A 16,962-nucleotide genomic window follows, 5' to 3' on the forward strand; every position below is an offset into this window, starting at 1 on the left:
GATAGTCAGTATAATGATCAGCGGCCTTGAAAAAGAACTAAAACATACCTTAAATTACAAACAAAAGAACAATATTGCTTTTCCTCAGGGATCACTTAACATACTGTAGCTGTTTAAAGTTAAAAATGCATTGTTTGGTGTAGCCTGTTTTATCTCAATTCACAGTGTGTTACTGAGTGTGATCATACACAGACTGACTGACAGAGCAACTCGAAAATGTACTGTAACATCCTGTATATCTAATCAATACAATAAGCCACATGAAAGTAGGTTTAGGTGCAAACAGCAGCAGGGGAAATGTCATTTATTTACATACAAATAAGGTGTTTTGGTGAGATAGTAAACTTTTAATGTCAATCCAAATTGTTTCCCTCTCACACGATTATCTAAATGTATCGCAATGCTTTAAGTGTTTGGGACGCAAAGTGAAGGTGGCAGGGTGTGTTTTTCAGTTTCCCTGCCATTGTTTTTTCGCTTCCTGGCAGGTCCCTGATTTCTGCTAATGTAATGTCCACGAGGCAGAGGTCAAAGGCAAGCTGAGACTAGAGGGAAACCGAGCTATTTGTTCTTTCACATGGGTCGTTCATGCTCTGCATTTTCCTTAAACACACACACACACAGAAACTGATGACATGGTGAGGTGAGTCAGCAAAGTTTGGAAAACAAACTGCGGAACAGACTCGGACACAGGAAATCATCTCACTTCCAGGCCATCACCTCACCCCATGTGGGATCTTCCAGCTCATGTGTATCTGTAAAGAACAACCCTGAGAGGAACAGCGTTCTTCAACATTTTATTGACAGAAACATTTGACAATTTACACAATAGTATGAAAACCGGTGGTTAAATTTGGTTAATTACGTGTCAGTACGAGGCCTCTACCTTCTTCTCCCATGGCCATCATCCCTCAGGTCTTACCCCCGGCTCTGCACCGTCTTATTGGCTGTACTTGGCAACATGTTGGCATGTGGAACTTGATTACTTCACTGAACCATTGCCACTGGCTGTCATCACTTGCCTCTGGGCGGCAGGGACATCTGCATGCCAGATGCCTTGTGCCCACCGTCAGAAGTGTGCTCGGAGCATTAGTGGAAAAAACATTAAAGCCACTTCACTCACGCAGCAAAGTAGCAAAAGATTTCCTGTAAAGTAACCAAAGCTGTTTTCCGAATTTCCACTTTTAAATGATCTTAAAAGGACTCATTATGAACAGTCACCTCACACAGTGACTGATACAATGATATGTGTTAGCAGTCCTTTAATGTTGTCGTGGTGTATTGTTAGTAAATGCATTCATTCAAATACATTTAAACAAGTGCTAATTTGCTTCCCTTTTATGTTACTTTATACTTGAACCTTACTATGTTTTTAAGGCAAATACACCTTTTAACTAAACAGCCAAACAGCATATAAAGTAATTCAAATTTAGATTAACCTTGCCTACTACACCAATAACATTATGTCTGAATGATAATGCATTAACAAGTTCTGCTGCATAATGAGTACTTTTACTTTTGACTGTTGACTTATACTTGTGATGGAGTATTTGTGTGGTATTGCTACTTAAATCCTCATATTCAGACTAAAAATATCTGAATACTTCTTCCAGCTGTGTGGTGCTTTACTGCAACATTTTTCATACATCGTAAGTGCGTCATAATTTACGGGCTTTATGTATTTCTTGGAGTTGAAGTTAAGTAAAAGCATTTCCAAATGATAATGTTGTGGAGTAAAAGTCTCACAAATTAGAAATAAAATAAATTCAGCAGATTTGAGAACTTTCCTTTTCTAATCTCTAAAACTAAACAATAGTTTTGAATTTGAATTGTGCATTTGGGACCAGGTTCAAAGGTCTTGAATAATTTATTAACTTATTATAAGCAATTGGATCCTACACGAACTAACTCCTAGCAAAAAATAGAATAATATAGATTTTTTCCTACGGAAGACATTTCTGTGTTTTGTGCTCTCTCTGGTTTGAAATGAGTGGATTAAAACTCGTTTTTAGGTGTTTTAAGGACCAAAATACACCTCCTTTTTTAAAACTAGAATAAAGTTTTCACATAATTTCTAAATACTATATTATTCATAAACTATATCTGATTGTAATGTAGCTGAAAGGTCACGGGAATACAGTGATCATTTGTGGGCATGATCTTATTTTTAGGGATGTGGCATACTGGCCCCGTGACCTTCTGAGTCTTGACATTGCTCGTTACAGTGTATCTGTTTCACGGCTGTGGAGGCTAACTTCTTGGACTGAGTCATTCTCGGAAACGGGACATGTCTTTAAAAGCGCCATCAAATCAAAGCCTACGGTCAGTTAACTTATACCTGAGGTTATGTGTAGACTCGAGGTGAAAGAAGCACGTCGCTTTTACACATTGGACACGATGACGGAGTTGTTGGGATGTCTGGTTTGTTTCGCCTCTCCCCCCTTTTCCCGATGTGAATGGAACATCCTGAAAGTGGTTTGGCTCGCTGAGTAGCAACTGACAACATCGCAGGGGGCAACTTCACTTCTCTCTACCGACCGACAAAAGTTGTAAGATACTGACCAGCTACTCGTGCCGATGTAAATGCACCCTGTGGTCATTTTCTTACTCAAAGCAATGCTCATTTTGAATTTTTCCAATTTGTTTTGAGGCCACACAAAAAAAACCTCCGCTTGAAGTTGCAGGCTTCTGTTTTTTGGGAATGCTTCCTCAGTCTGCCTGTAAAGGTAAGTTTGTCCAGCTGCACTGAGACTTAATATGCTGTTGACTTGACGTCATTCATTGCTATAAAAGGCCCATAAAGTAATATAATTTAAGCCAGTTTATGTGAACTATAGACTATCAGAAAGGGTTGGTCTATCTGCACATGAAACTATTGGGAAATATTTTTTCTGTTTTTAAAATAAATGAAAAAAAAGATTAGATTTTTGTTTTCTCATTATTTATCGAGGCTGCTTTTTGAGAATTGATTATGTAATGTACTCTTTTGTCGTGCTTATTAATGATAACTATTGATTAATAAATGAATTTTTACCACTTAAAAAAATAAAATAAACATATTTAAATTCCCTCTGAATTATAAAAAGTGACTTTCTGCCAGTTCACATTAGTTTCCGATTGTAGCATTAATTATCTGTAAAACAAAACTTCACTGGGCTCTCTACATTTAATGAAGGAATGTAATAGGGACTGCCACTTATTTGAAAAGTATAACAAAAGAAAACTACATTTCAATCTCCTCTGTGACTTCTAGAGCAGAGAGCGACAGTCCTATCTGTCCATTCAAATCTGAAGACATGTTGCACTGGACTCTGCCTGACTGGAAAGTACTGCTGCTGACTGTGCTGCTATGGGACTGTCTCTGTGCTTTGGGACTGAAACCCACGAGATGGCCACTGTATTCACAAAAGCCTCTGGTCCTCGCCTGGAATGCCCCGACTGAGGACTGTGGCCCGCGGCATGGTATTCACTTTCAGTTGGATCATTTCCAGATCGTGGCCTCACCCAATGAGGGCTTTGTTAGGCAGAACCTCACCATCTTTTATGGGGACCGCTTGGGCTTGTACCCCTACTTTAAGCCAGGTGAAACGGCAGTGAACGGGGGGTTGCCGCAGGGGGCCAGTCTCACACAGCACCTGGAGAAGATGCCCGAGGGAGTGCAGAAGTATATCCAGGAACCAGGGGCCAAGGGCCTGGCAGTTATTGACTGGGAGGAGTGGCGGCCACTCTGGATACGTAACTGGGAAACAAAAGATGTTTACCGCAGACATTCTCGTGAGTTGGTGCGTCAGAAGAACCCGACATGGCCTCCAGAACAGATAGGAAAAGTGGCCCAGCAGGAGTTTGAGATGTCTGCCAGGAAGTTCATGCTGGAGACTCTGAGGCACGCCAAGAACCTGAGGCCTAACCAGCTGTGGGGTTTCTACCTGTTCCCCGACTGCTACAATCACGACTACAGGCGCACTCTGGAGAACTACACAGGCCGCTGTCCTGATGTGGAGATGGCCCGCAACGAGCTGCTGAAATGGTTGTGGACTGAGAGCACAGCTCTCTTCCCCTCCATCTACATGGCACCTGTGCTGCGTTCCTCAAATTCTGGACGTCAGTTTGTCCGGAACCGAGTGAAGGAGGGGATGCGTTTAGCGTCATCAGGCGATGGGTTGGCGCGTCCTGTCTTTGTGTACACCCGGCCCACCTACAGCAATTCCCTGGAGCAGCTGACAGAGGTGACGCTCTAACTTTAGAAACACTGCTGGTCCTAAGTTCTGTTTGTCTTCCTGAAACTTTTTTTCTTTCCCATTCTGGTGATGTTTAGAATAGGGATGCACTATATATACCGGGCCGATAATCGTACATTTATAGTATTGTATATTATTCAGATAATGATAAATTATCAGCCGATAATACGAAGCCAAATTGCTCTCATTATATTAACAAGCAAAGCATCCACACACTCACGATCTCGACTCGCAAACACAGAGAAGAAGAAGAACGAGCGCAACAGTTTGTTGTGTTAACAATAGTGATGTCAGTTCGATTTGGTTTGGTCAGAGCTAGAGGATATTAAATCATCCTCTTAGTTCACTACATCTTACACTTTCTTACCCTCAGCTGTGCATACAATACAGGTTATGAACTGTTTTTTTAAATACAAAACTGTAAAACTATGACTTATCTTATCAGCTGAAAAAAATCCATATCATGCTTACCTAGGTTAAAATGAGTAATGTGTTGCTGTGCAGTCGATAATACACATTTAGGAAGCGGAGGATGTAAACTTTTTGCTCGGAGATTAACTCTATAACTTTCAGCTCTCTCTCTTTCTGATCAGTGCATGCTGCATGGAGCTTTTGCTCAGTTTTTCCTTATCGGCAGCCGCAGTCCTTTCCTGTTCTGGTAGGTGACAGACACCCCATTACTTCTCATTTATGTGGAGTGGGCAGGATGGGTGTTGGTCAAGTTGAAAATCTATCGACCATTTCCTTATGGGATAATGAACAGATAAGCGCTGATGCTGCACTTCACATACAGTAGCTCATGCCCCACTAAAATGTTGACCTTGTTATAGTGATACTGAACAGTGTATTGTTCTTGTGCTTGACCTTTTACAGACTGACCTCGTCTCCACCATCGGGGAGAGCGTGGCTCTGGGAGCAGCTGGAATCATCATGTGGGGAGATGCAGTTTATGCCAGCAGCAAAGTAAGCACCCACACGCCAATTATACAACAAACACATGAATCAATCAGACACTACTTACACATTTGACCTTAAACATTGTTATCTGGTAAGTTGATAAGTGTGTGCAGTCACTTCTTAGCTAAATATTATTCCTCAGGGCTCCAGTTCAAATGTCTTTGGTCACATGGAGGTCTTAAGATAGGCAAGCTACACAGGGGATGTTTGTGTGGGTTTTTCTTTGTCACATTTTAGGGAGCTAATCTTAAAATCAGTTATGAACAGTGCATAACTCGCATTCATTCAAATTGAAGAAAAAGAGGGGAAAATGTTTTTTGGTTGATTTGCATTTGTCTGAATGAACGTTGCCCATTCATCAGTTTTTAAATAGCTGTCACATTAAATGACCACACACTTCTTTAAAATGTGCAGGTTGGACATGCATTCATTGGAGAGAAATCTCTTTATTCTACTTTCATCATGATAAACACGTGTTATGTTTTGGTTGTCCTCATCTTTTGATATGAATATATACGTTCTCCATAATACATAGAATATACTGTATGCTACATATTATCCTGATTGTGTTCTTCCTTTGTTTGCATTTATTTTGGATTATTCAGCACACCCTACTCTGGATGTTGCAGTTTAGATTCAGGATCTTTTTTACTTCATGAATGTAGTTTTTGCATCACTTCTTGCAATGAAAGTTTGTCCTGAATCAGTTAAAACGTACATTATCACAATTCTTTTCAATGATAAGGGCTTGCTCTAGTACTGTACTTAATATAATTAATATGATGCATTGTTACAGAATAAACTACCTAACCGTATGGTTAAAACTCCAGTTACAACATTAAAATGCGACTGACACTTCAATCAATCACTAACAAGAATCCAATAATGTAATCATATAATGATAATATAACCATTTAGCAAAGTGAGTATTTTGACCTTTGACACTTAGATACACTCTACTGATTATGTTCATGTACCTTTATTTAAGTAACATTTAGATTGCACTAAATTGTACTTTTATGTGTATATAGTGGTATTACTACTTTCACCTAAGTAAAGGATCTGAATACTAAAATGTTTCACAGAAAGCTGTTAACATACTTTAAAGTCACAGACATAACTAATGTAAATAGAAAGACAGGCAGGTTTGGTGTTAAAGGTCAAACAGTGCATACTTGACCTAAGTGAGTGATGACTGTGTTTTTCTTTTTCCTCTCCAGAACAGCTGTTCTGACCTGGACGCGTATCTGCGGGGGCCGCTGGGTCAATACCTCCGCAACGTTTCCACGGCAGCAGAGCTATGCAGCCAGACCTTGTGTGGTTCTCACGGCCGCTGCCTGCGCAAAAATCCAGACAGCGATGTTTACTTGCATCTGGATCCAGACAGCCAGACGGGCAGTTTAGCAAAGACAAGTTTGTTAACCCAGTTTCAGTGCCAGTGTTACAGCGGCTACCAGGGAGAGGGCTGCGATCAGACAGACCCTCTTCACCAAAGAGGGACGGCATCTCAAATCATGGAATCAAAACTGCAATGTGTGATCTTACTGATTATCTCTCTGCTACTCTGTTAGTACACCATAAATACTGCAGACATGGCTGCATGTTATACGTCTATACTGGAGCGTACGAGATGACAGGGAGGGTATTTTAGGGAGTGAGATGTGTCATTTTTAATTGTTTCAATTGCTGTAAAATATGGATGACAAAGTGAAACTTTATGGAAACACTGTGGAAATTGCAAGTTGTATTTGTTTAGAACTTTTTATCTTTTTTTAAACAATGGAGGGCTCGCTGGAAATGACGTTGTTTACATTTTTCTCTCAGTTTCCTCTCGGTAACTGTTTCCTGAGGTGTCAACTTCCATGTTTCTTATAGGGAGGACCTTTTATGGGTGGAAATGTGATGAACGAGTTGATATATGTCAGTAAGTGTGTGATGAAAATGGAATTGATGCACTTAAATCTGGTAATAGCACAATATATATTCAAAGTGCCTGATCCTTTGTCAACATGATCTCTCTCTGACATCTGATGTTTTTATGGAGGCAATTACAGTATTACTATTTATTTGAATGTATGTTTAGGTGTTTTATATGATGTTTTTACATTTTTGTGTCCAAAACATGACTACTAGTTTTCTCTTAAACAGTCTTTTTTGTATTTCAGCAGATATTTTACATCAGAAGCACAATGTAAAAAGCACATTTCTGACACTTTTGTCTAATTAAATAAACTTCTTTGTTCAGGCCCTTTTGTAATTTCTTTTAAAATGTATTGAACGCAATAAAGAGCGGAGAGGTTTACAGATATTGGAGGAATGGTCCTGCTGTTTGTAGTCAATAAAAACAAGCTTCTGGGGGAACAACATGTCATCATTGTCCACTGAGGGGAGGCAAAGCCAGCTAATCTTCAGGGAAGGACTCATTTTGCAGGCTGCTGCCTCAAACCCCCTTCCCATGTAATTGCAGGGTGCTGATAAACCAAGAGTTATTTTTACTACTTTTAAGAGTTAAGCAAGGCATGCATTTAAATTTGCAGGGTAATGAGTTCATTATGTCTTGCTTGACAGCCACTTAAAGTAGAACTAAATTCTCTTGCCAGGTCAATGCTCTTCAGTAAACTGTTTGTTTTTAATTACAGTTAGACAAAATTAAAAAGCTGTGTCCAGGACAGAAACAACCATTTTAAACTTGCCTGCGACTTTAAATCTGCTCTTTTAAATGATCTGCATGTCTCTTGTGATTGGTTGTTAGAGATTATGTGCTCACCTCTGATTGGTTGTTACAATTCCCAGAGGTAGTTCTGCTTTTGCTCCTTCCCTTTTTTTTTTTCATGCATGTGTCATACAGATCATGAGACTTCTGGTTGCTTTTCACTGCACGTCCAGACCACAAAGTACAAACCAAAAATCCTTATCCAGTTGTTAAATAGGTAAGTTACTGTTTGTCATTTTCTCCAAACGTCTCTTTTTTTAATCACTAAATTACATTATAGTCTGTTACTTTCGTCCCATATAGCTACACCACAACAACATGTGTGGTTATCTGGGAAGTCATGCAGGATTATAAGACAAAGAAAAGAACATATTTGGTCAAAAGCTAAATGTTTTGGTGCCTGGTACAGATTTTTAAAACCGAAAGAATCTCAATTTGCTTAGAATTTTGTACTTTGAGACTCCAGTTGCCTCACAACATACAACCAAACAACAACAAACATTGATTGAAGATAATAATTTCGCAATATCCTTTCAAAGTTTCAAAACTCAGTTGAGTGACATCAGCAGTGTTGTCTTTCCCTTCTCTACAGGGATGAGTTCCTCTCATCATGAGGTGCTGCTTTTCTTAAATCTGATCAGCCTTGTTTCAGGGCTGCAGTTTGTAAAATCATCTTTTTCCCAGGTGCCTTTCCTCACAGTGTGGAATGCCCCTACTGCCAGCTGTCTCTCGCAATATGGCGTGGACCTTGACTTGGGCACGTTCAGCATCGTTCAGAACGAGAACCAGACCTTTATGGGAGAAAACATAACAATCTTTTACTCTGAAAAGCTCGGTCTGTATCCCAGGTACTCCAGCCAAGCAGAGGCTATCAATGGCGGGCTGCCGCAGAACGCCAGTCTTGATGAGCACCTCAGAGTGGCCTCTGAAGATATCCACACCTGGATCCCTGATAGGGATTTCCAGGGCCTGGCTGTGGTGGACTGGGAGAGCTGGAGACCTGTATGGGAGAGAAACTGGGACAGTAAACAGGTGTACTGGTTAGAGTCAACGGCACTAGTGAAGTCCAGGCATCCAGACTGGAGCCCTGCACAGGTCGATGCCGCAGCACGGGTGGAGTTTGAGGAAGCTGGGAGGAAGTTCATGGAGGAAACACTGAAGCTGGGGCAGCAGGAGAGACCAAATGGGCTGTGGGGTTATTATGGTTTCCCCAACTGCTACAACTACTACAGCCACAAAAGCACAAACTACACAGGGGAGTGTCCACCCGTAGAGTTGAAGAGGAACGACGAGCTGTCGTGGTTGTGGAACGTCTCCTCCGCTTTTTATCCGGACATCTACCTCAGCCTTGAGCTGAGAGACCTCAGCAGAGAAGTGCTCCTCTACACCCACCACCGCATCCTGGAGGCCATGAGAGCAGCAGGAGCTCCATCAGCACCGCCTGTGTTCCCCTACGCTCGCATCGTCTACACATACACGTTAGATTTCCTCTCGCAGGCAAGTGGCAGATGTTTTAGCTCCATGCACTTTTGGGGTGGTCATGCTTTGAGTGTTCTGCTTTGTTTTTTCCTTCCCGCAGGAGCACCTGGTCTACACGGTTGGAGAGAGTGCCGCTTTAGGATCTGCAGGGGTGGTGCTTTGGGGCGACCACGCCTTCTCCAAATCTCAGGTACAGTAACTGACCTGTTATCATCCACACAGTATGTTTCCATACACGTTTTGTGTTTATGGTTGTTTGTATTTCTCTTTATCAATCAAGAGTATTTTGTATTTGCTTTTCAAAAAAGATGATGATGTTGTTTTGTTTACTAAGTGACTATGGTGATTTATGAGTCACAAGACTGATAAATACGGAAACCGGAAACACCCAGATGAGGGCAAGATAGCCAAAAAAAAAGACTAAACCTAAAGCTGGAGAAGAGCTGTGAGACATGTTTTAATTTAAACTCTGTGTGTTCTTACAATTAGACAATTAAGAAAGCAACTTGATCCTTTCAGTGAACTTTATTGTACCATTATATGTTATGGAGATTTACCTCTTACCCAATGGTTTAAAAAAATAAAAGAAACTGTTAAATTGAAGCTTGTTCTTTAGTTAATGTCTTAGAAAATGTTCTTCTAAAAGAACATCTGGTATTATTCTGTATCTCTTCTATTGTCAATAAATCCCATCACATGTAAGTCATATGATATTTCAACTGTGAGGAAATTAGTAGTAGTAGTTTTTTGCATGAGTATTGGCTCACATTCAGCCCTGATTAGAAGCTGGCATCATCTATGTGTTAAAGTGTTGACTCTTTGTCATTAAGACAGAGGTGTAATTTATTTATCGTTGACTCTCTCGTTTCTTTCCTTCCTTTAGTCCACATGTGATGCTGTCAAATCTTACATCGACGAGACTCTGGGTCCTTACCTGGTGAACGTCACGGCAGCCGCCACGCTTTGCAGCCAGACCATGTGTTCCTCTCATGGAAGATGCCAGAGGAGGAACCAGAACTCAAGGGCCTACCTCCACCTGGACCCTGCTGTGTGGAAGATAGTGTCTGAGAAGAAACCAGAGGGAGGGCAGAACTACATTGTTTTAGGAGAGATGAGAACACGTGAGGTAACATTCATGAAGTCTGAGTTTCAGTGCAAGTGTTACCCAGGGTGGGGCGGGGAGAGCTGCTCCAAACTGATTCAGGGATGAAAGACTTTTCTTAAAGGACACTGGCAGTATTGTTCTAATAAATAGCAGTCATGTCTGTAAAAAGTGTGAACATGAACCCAGAGGCCTGTGTGAGTTCATGAGGAAATGTGTGTTTTCTTAATAAATTACCTTTTAAACATGTCCCTTGATTCACTTCACTTGGATGTGTGAGTGTCACTGTGCAGTATAATGTATGTGAAGAGTTTGACTCGAGAAAACAGTTTTCACCTTCACGGTGAAGGTTTGTCTGCACTCATCTTAAATCTGATTTCAACGCGTAAATACGAGCCGGATTATTGGACAACAAGTGTGATGTGGAAACTGAAAACCTCCAGTGCACTGAGAATGAACTTTACAGTGTAGTATAGGAGACATATTGTATGCAGCAGCTTTTGATGTTGACAATATTTGCATATACAGTATATATTCTGGATATCTTTCATTGAACTATTGTACTTTTTACTCAGTTGAATTTACTGTTACTTTACAGATTAGGGTTTTTACAATAGAAAGCATACATCAGCATATGATCAGGCAGTAAAATATTATTCATTGCAGGAGATTAAACTACCACGAATATTTCATTGGAATCAAAGGGGCCATTCTGCATAATAAGTACTTTTGATACTTTAAGTACATTTGATGAATAATACTTCTGTACTTTTGCTTAAGTAATTTAAATGCCGGACACTTGTAATGGAGTATTTTTATGATGGGATCTTAAATGTTGATTGAAATAACATTATATTGGAACATTTGCTAATTTAGTAAACACCACTTGCTTATTAGTAACATGCTGTGGCTTTCATTAAAAAGGTATTTGTGTGAATGTTTCTGACCAGCAGGTGGCGTTGTGGGACAGCTAACTAGAAGAGATGCACGAGACATCAAGGTCAGAGCTTTGGGTGTTAGTAATCACTAGAAGAGTCAATTCACTGGAGAGGAAAACACATTTTTGACTCAGTACGTCACATGCTGCTAACTTTATACTCCAACTCTGCAGCTGAAGTGTTCATGATGGGTTAAATTATGACACAGAAGCAGAGAGAGCACAAGGTGACCTTGATTGATTTACGAGTACAGTGTTGTCTTATCTGATAGCCACCGCTGGTCCAAACTGGTGTTGTTGATTGTGATTTCCCTCCTCCATCCCCCGAGGATCGGCAGGCTGGAAGAACAGACTCCCACAAGGTCCCACTGTTTCCTACTTCCGTCTTTATCATCACCGGCTGCATCGTGAGGAAATGAGGAAGAGATGGAGGCTTTTTCTGAAAGCTGTGGAGAGATAGGCACAGCCGAGGTGCTTTTTATAAATATAATTTTGGTCTTTTGATTGTGCAGTGTCTTGAACCAAACAAACAATTTGCTTTCAAATGCAGAGGAGAGAATTTACTGTCCATCCTATATTTACCTGTAGTTACGTGATAATGGCAGGACGAAACACAACAAGGCTCTCCTCCTGATTGACATTCAATGTTGCTTGTCAGTCTATTCGTTATTATTATTTTCTTCATCCTTGCAGCCGAAAATCCACTCTCTCTGTCCAAATACGGAGACGGAATTATAATAATTATGTGTTGTATTTTAATCGGCTTGGGTTTATTGAAGACCTTTTTTTATTTTAATTTTTACAATATTCAAATCATATTTCAAATGCATTGTCATATTCAAACTTTTCCACTTTTTTGTTTGCACATTTAGACCGTGAACATTCAAAAGAAAAACTTGACATTTCCCAATAGGTTGAAACTTCAACTGCATAATTATTTAATATAACACGGTGAATTTCACACATTACGAGCAGTCTTTTTTAAATGACATCACAAACTTTAAAATTGCCTTTCAATGTCAAGGGACTATTGAACAGAACCAGTGTGATCTGTTTATCGGGTGTGAGTGGTCTTCTTCTTTCCCTCCACCCTCTGTCAAGTCTGGCAGGCCCTCTATTTCTCTATCCTCTCATCTCTGCATTTCTTCATTTTGGCGTCTCGCTCTGTCACCCCTCCATGGTCACGTCTCCCCTTTCCCTGCTGCTCGGTCTAGAGATCGTCTCGCTTGCACTTGGTTTAATAACTGTTTTGTCACGCTCTGTGTCTTTGTCCTTCAGAGGAGTCGACTCTCTGATCAGGTTTCTTAAAGATCTGATGCACGCTTGTTTACATGATTTATGTGCGTACATGTCACCAAAGACATGGTGGTGTGCATTGATCAGGCTATTAAATGTGTGACTTAAAGGAATAGATCTACGTACGCTTATTTGCTTTCTTGCTGAGAGTTGGACCTTAAATATGAAGTTACAACCAGCATGTTGCACAAAGACTGGAAACACGGGGAAACTCTTAGCCTGGCTGTGTGTGAGGTACGAAGTCCAGATCGTTTCCTGTTTCCTATCAGTCAACATTTGTTTTTAACTGTGACCGTAGTCATTCCCTCACTGTAACCAAGTGTTTATGTGCTGGACTATTTCTTGGTCGGAAGTAGAGACTTGTTGGACTGTCTGCTGGTTTTTGTACAGATTAAACAAACAAGATGTAACGTGTTAATTTGAGGGTCCGGTCGTCATGTTAGCTGTTTCTAGTGTTTGTCCCAAAATGTTGAACTATTCCTGTATAGATCGTGTGCATGTGACGTCATGCTTATTTCCCAACCCGTAAGTCAGCCATTTTGGATGTATACACAACCAAGACTGCGCGCCCGTTCATGTGTGAGTTGCTGCAACACTTGCTTCGTAATTTTCTTTGTATTTAAACGTCCAAGATTGAAAGAAAATGCCAACCTTGTGCGCAGTGTATAATTGTGGTAATAACGCTACTCGTGACCCAGAGAAACGGTTCTTTAGATTTCCTACAATCATCAAAAACAACGATCCACAAAAGAGGGATGAATTGCTGTCTACCGAACGCCGTAAGCTGGTTTAGCAACATAACTCGTGAGGATTTAACAGAAGAAAAAGCACAATTCACCCGTGTGTGTGGCGTCCACTTTATATCTGGTAAGAGCTCATGCTAAAGCTATGTTTTCAATGTTTACGTTAAACATTTGTGCTTATGATATACAGTATATCTCAAAAGTGAGTACACCCTTTAGATTTTTGCAAATATTCTGTTATATCCTTTCAGGGGATAACATTATCCTACTGAAACTTTGATATAACTTAAAGTAGTCAGTGTGCTGCTTGAATAACAGTATAGATTTATTGTCCTTTGAAAATTACTCAGTACACAGCTGTTAATGTCTAAACAGCTGGCAACAAAAGTGAGTACACCCCATAGTGAACATGTCCTAATTGTGCCCAATGATGTTGTTTTCCCGCCCTGGTGTCATGTGACTCGTTAGTGTTACAAGGATTCAGGTGTAAATGATAAGCAGGGCTGTTAAATTTGGTGTTTTGGGCACAATTCTCTCTGAATGCTGGACAACATGGCACCTCATGGCAAGGAACTCTCTGAGCGGCTGAAAAAAAGGATTATTGCGCTTCACAAAGATGGTCTTGGCTATAAGAAGATTGCCAACACCATGAAAATGAGTTGCAGCACAGTGGCTAAGATCATACAGCGGTTTTCCAGGACAGGTTCCACTCGGAACAGGCCTCGCCAGGGTCGACCAAAGAAGTTGAGTCCACGTGCTCAGCGTCATATCCAGAGGTTGGTTTCCAAAAATAGACGTGCGAGTGCTTCCAGCATTGCTGCAGAGGTTGCAGAAGTGGGATGTCAGCCTGTCAGTGCCCAGACCATACGCCGCACACTGCATCAAATCGGTTTGTATGGCCGTCGCCCCAGACAGAAGCCCCTTCTGAAACCGATGCATAAGAAAGCCCGCAAACAGTTTGCTGAAGACAATGAATCCAAGAACATGAGTTACTGGAACCATGTCCTGTGGTCTGATGAGACCAAAATAAACCTGTTTGGGTCAGATGGTGTCCGGCGTGTGTGGCGGCACCCTGGTGAGGAGTACCAAGACAAATGTGTTTTGCCTACAGTCAAGCATGGTGGTGGCAGCATCATGGTCTGGGGCTGCATGAGTGCTGCCGGCACTGGGGAGCTGCATTTCATTGAGGGACACATGAATTCCAATATATACTGTGACATCCTGCAGCAGAGCATGATCCCCTCTCTTCGGAAACTGGGCCGTAGGGCAGTTTTCCAACATGATAATGACCCTAAACACACCTCCAAGATGACAACGGCCTTGCTGAAGAAGCTGAAGGTTAAGGTGATGGACTGGCCAAGTATGTCTCCAGACCTAAACCCAATTGAGCACATGTGGGGCATCCTCAAGAGGAAGGTGGAGGAGTGCAAGGTGTCCAACATCCGTGCGCTCCGTGATGTCGTCGTGGAGGAGTGGAAGAAGATTCCAGAAGCAACCTGTGCAGCTCTGGTGAATTCCATGCCCAGGAGGGTTAAAGCAGTGCTAGATAACAATGGTGGTCACACAAAATATTGACACTTTGGGCACAATTTAGACATGTTCACTATGGGGTGTACTCACTTTTGTTGCCAGCTGTTTAGACATTAACAGCTGTGTACTGAGTAATTTTCAAAGGACAATAAATCTATACTGTTATTCAAGCAGCACACTGACTACTTTAAGTTATATCAAAGTTTCAGTAGGATAATGTTATCCCCTGAAAGGATATAACAGAATATTTGCAAAAATCTAAAGGGTGTACTCACTTTTGAGATATACTGTACCCGAACACTGTAAGACCTTACTTCTCCGTATCGCTGACTGGTAAATAAGGCACTTTCTTTACATGTGATAGCAGCCATTTGCTCTTTTCTTCTGTGAATGTTCTTGTTTTGCTTATTCTTGAGCCTACTTCACTTGCGAAAAGCAAAGCACCAATGTGAGAACATGCTTCGCTTACTCCAGCCATACAATCACAGTGTGCAAGGATAACATCGCCGCTCTTCTCACTCACAAACCACGGCTTGAGCGGTGTATCTCGAGCTCTTTGAGAGTGATTTACACGGGCATGGACGAGCACCCTGTCATCTTTCACTGGTTTGGTAAGAAGACTACCAACCCAGCCAGAAACAAAGAAATTATAAGCATCTAAGCTCTTGTATGCCTTCATTTGTGCGTTGGTTGCCCACAACGTTTGTAGCACAAGGTAGTTCACAATATCCGGATATTCAGTCGGCGGTAATGAATCTAAATCGCCAATATAATCCGAGGGCTTTAGCGTGTACAGGTCACGGCTGCAAATTTGGACTTTTTCTCTGAATCTTGACTTTGCAGAGGACTCCAGAGAGTCAAAATACTTTGAAGAAGTCAGAGTTGTTGTTGTTCGCTTTAGACGCCATTGTTGATTTGTTATTCATCCAAAATGGAGTCGCACGCATACGTCACACAGTTTTGTCACGTGTTTGCACACTATCTATAGAAATCTACGGAATCTTTTTGTTTGTTTGTTTTCGCTCCTTTGTTTATGGATTAATTTCTTTTGTCATCTGTGTAAACTGGCAAACATTGTTTTTGGGTTAAAAAAAATTTCTTGGAAACATTTCCCCACCAGTTCTTATGTCATAAACACAAGAGAGACAACAACATCATTTATTTTCTTACTAGACTTTCAGGGCTGGAAAAAAAAAAGGTTTCGCCAGGATAATCTTTCTAAGTTCTTTAATTGTTTTTATTTTATTTTTAGAAACATGTGTCCCAAAATGTTGAACTATTCCTGTAATGAAATCTATGGAAGTCAAGTGAGAAAAAAATATAATTGTTTTCTCTCTTGTGTTTATGACTCAAGAACTGGTGGGAAAAAAGGTTTTGCCAGGATAATTTTTCTAAGTAAATGTTTTTATCCTAAAAAAAACCTGTTCACCTGTTTCCATCGATGGAAATGAAGGAATTTAGAAAGATTATTCTTTCTTGCCTCTTAGGGCTTCCGTACTTATCTGCTTTTGGCAGATGGTAAACCACACCTTTTTTATGATCTGGAATAACATGCCACAATTTCACACTTAAAGCTACCGATTGTGAGTGAGTAGGCTGTAAAAACCGACGGAGATGGGTCCTTGAATCACTTTTTATCACATCTCCATGTACGTAAATGAAATCAGAGCAGGGAATCGGAGACATGAAATGAAAGGCGAGTGTGAGAGAGGTCACAGTGTCCTATTTCTTCAAGAGATGGAGCTCTGATATCTCTGCACTTAGTTTGTTGACGGGCAGGATCACCACCAGCAGCAGTCAGACCACATCCTGCAGGAGTCGCAGACAAGCTGACGGTGATCAATGTATTAATGCACATAAATCAGATCGTAAGGATGTGCAGCAAAAACAGATCACTGTGTCTTGTGTGTGTGTGTGTGAAGTGTAATTTGTGTGTGTTATTGCTGTTGAGGATTTGCTTTCTCTGCTGT

The 16,962-nt window shown here is 40.9% G+C and overlaps 2 protein-coding genes across 5 annotated transcripts; both read left to right on the plus strand.

Moving 5' to 3' along the window:
- Window positions 1–2,211: 2,211 nt before the first annotated feature.
- hyal2a (hyaluronidase 2a) lies at window positions 2,212–7,498 on the plus strand. Its single transcript, XM_029432528.1, has 4 exons — window positions 2,212–2,723; window positions 3,251–4,223; window positions 5,109–5,198; window positions 6,413–7,498. Exons 2-4 carry the CDS (start codon window positions 3,294–3,296, stop codon window positions 6,761–6,763), a joined length of 1,371 nt encoding a protein of 456 aa, XP_029288388.1. The 5' UTR covers window positions 2,212–2,723; window positions 3,251–3,293; the 3' UTR covers window positions 6,764–7,498.
- A 514-nt stretch (window positions 7,499–8,012) lies between these two features.
- Window positions 8,013–10,735, plus strand: hyal1 (hyaluronidase 1). Of its 4 annotated transcripts, none has more exons than XM_029431802.1 (4): window positions 8,013–8,122; window positions 8,754–9,402; window positions 9,485–9,574; window positions 10,268–10,735. In XM_029431802.1, exons 1-4 carry the CDS (start codon window positions 8,028–8,030, stop codon window positions 10,592–10,594), a joined length of 1,161 nt encoding a protein of 386 aa, XP_029287662.1. In that variant the 5' UTR covers window positions 8,013–8,027; the 3' UTR covers window positions 10,595–10,735. The 4 variants fall into 4 exon arrangements, with proteins under 4 accessions (XP_029287662.1, XP_029287659.1, XP_029287660.1 ...); XM_029431799.1 differs by having other exon boundaries at window positions 8,025–8,122; window positions 8,590–9,402; XM_029431800.1 differs by having other exon boundaries at window positions 8,036–8,122; window positions 8,498–9,402.
- Window positions 10,736–16,962: the final 6,227 nt, after the last annotated feature.

The sequence above is a fragment of the Cottoperca gobio genome, chromosome 5, assembly GCF_900634415.1.
Source record: "Cottoperca gobio chromosome 5, fCotGob3.1, whole genome shotgun sequence".
Classification (NCBI taxonomy): Eukaryota; Metazoa; Chordata; class Actinopteri; order Perciformes; family Bovichtidae; genus Cottoperca; species Cottoperca gobio.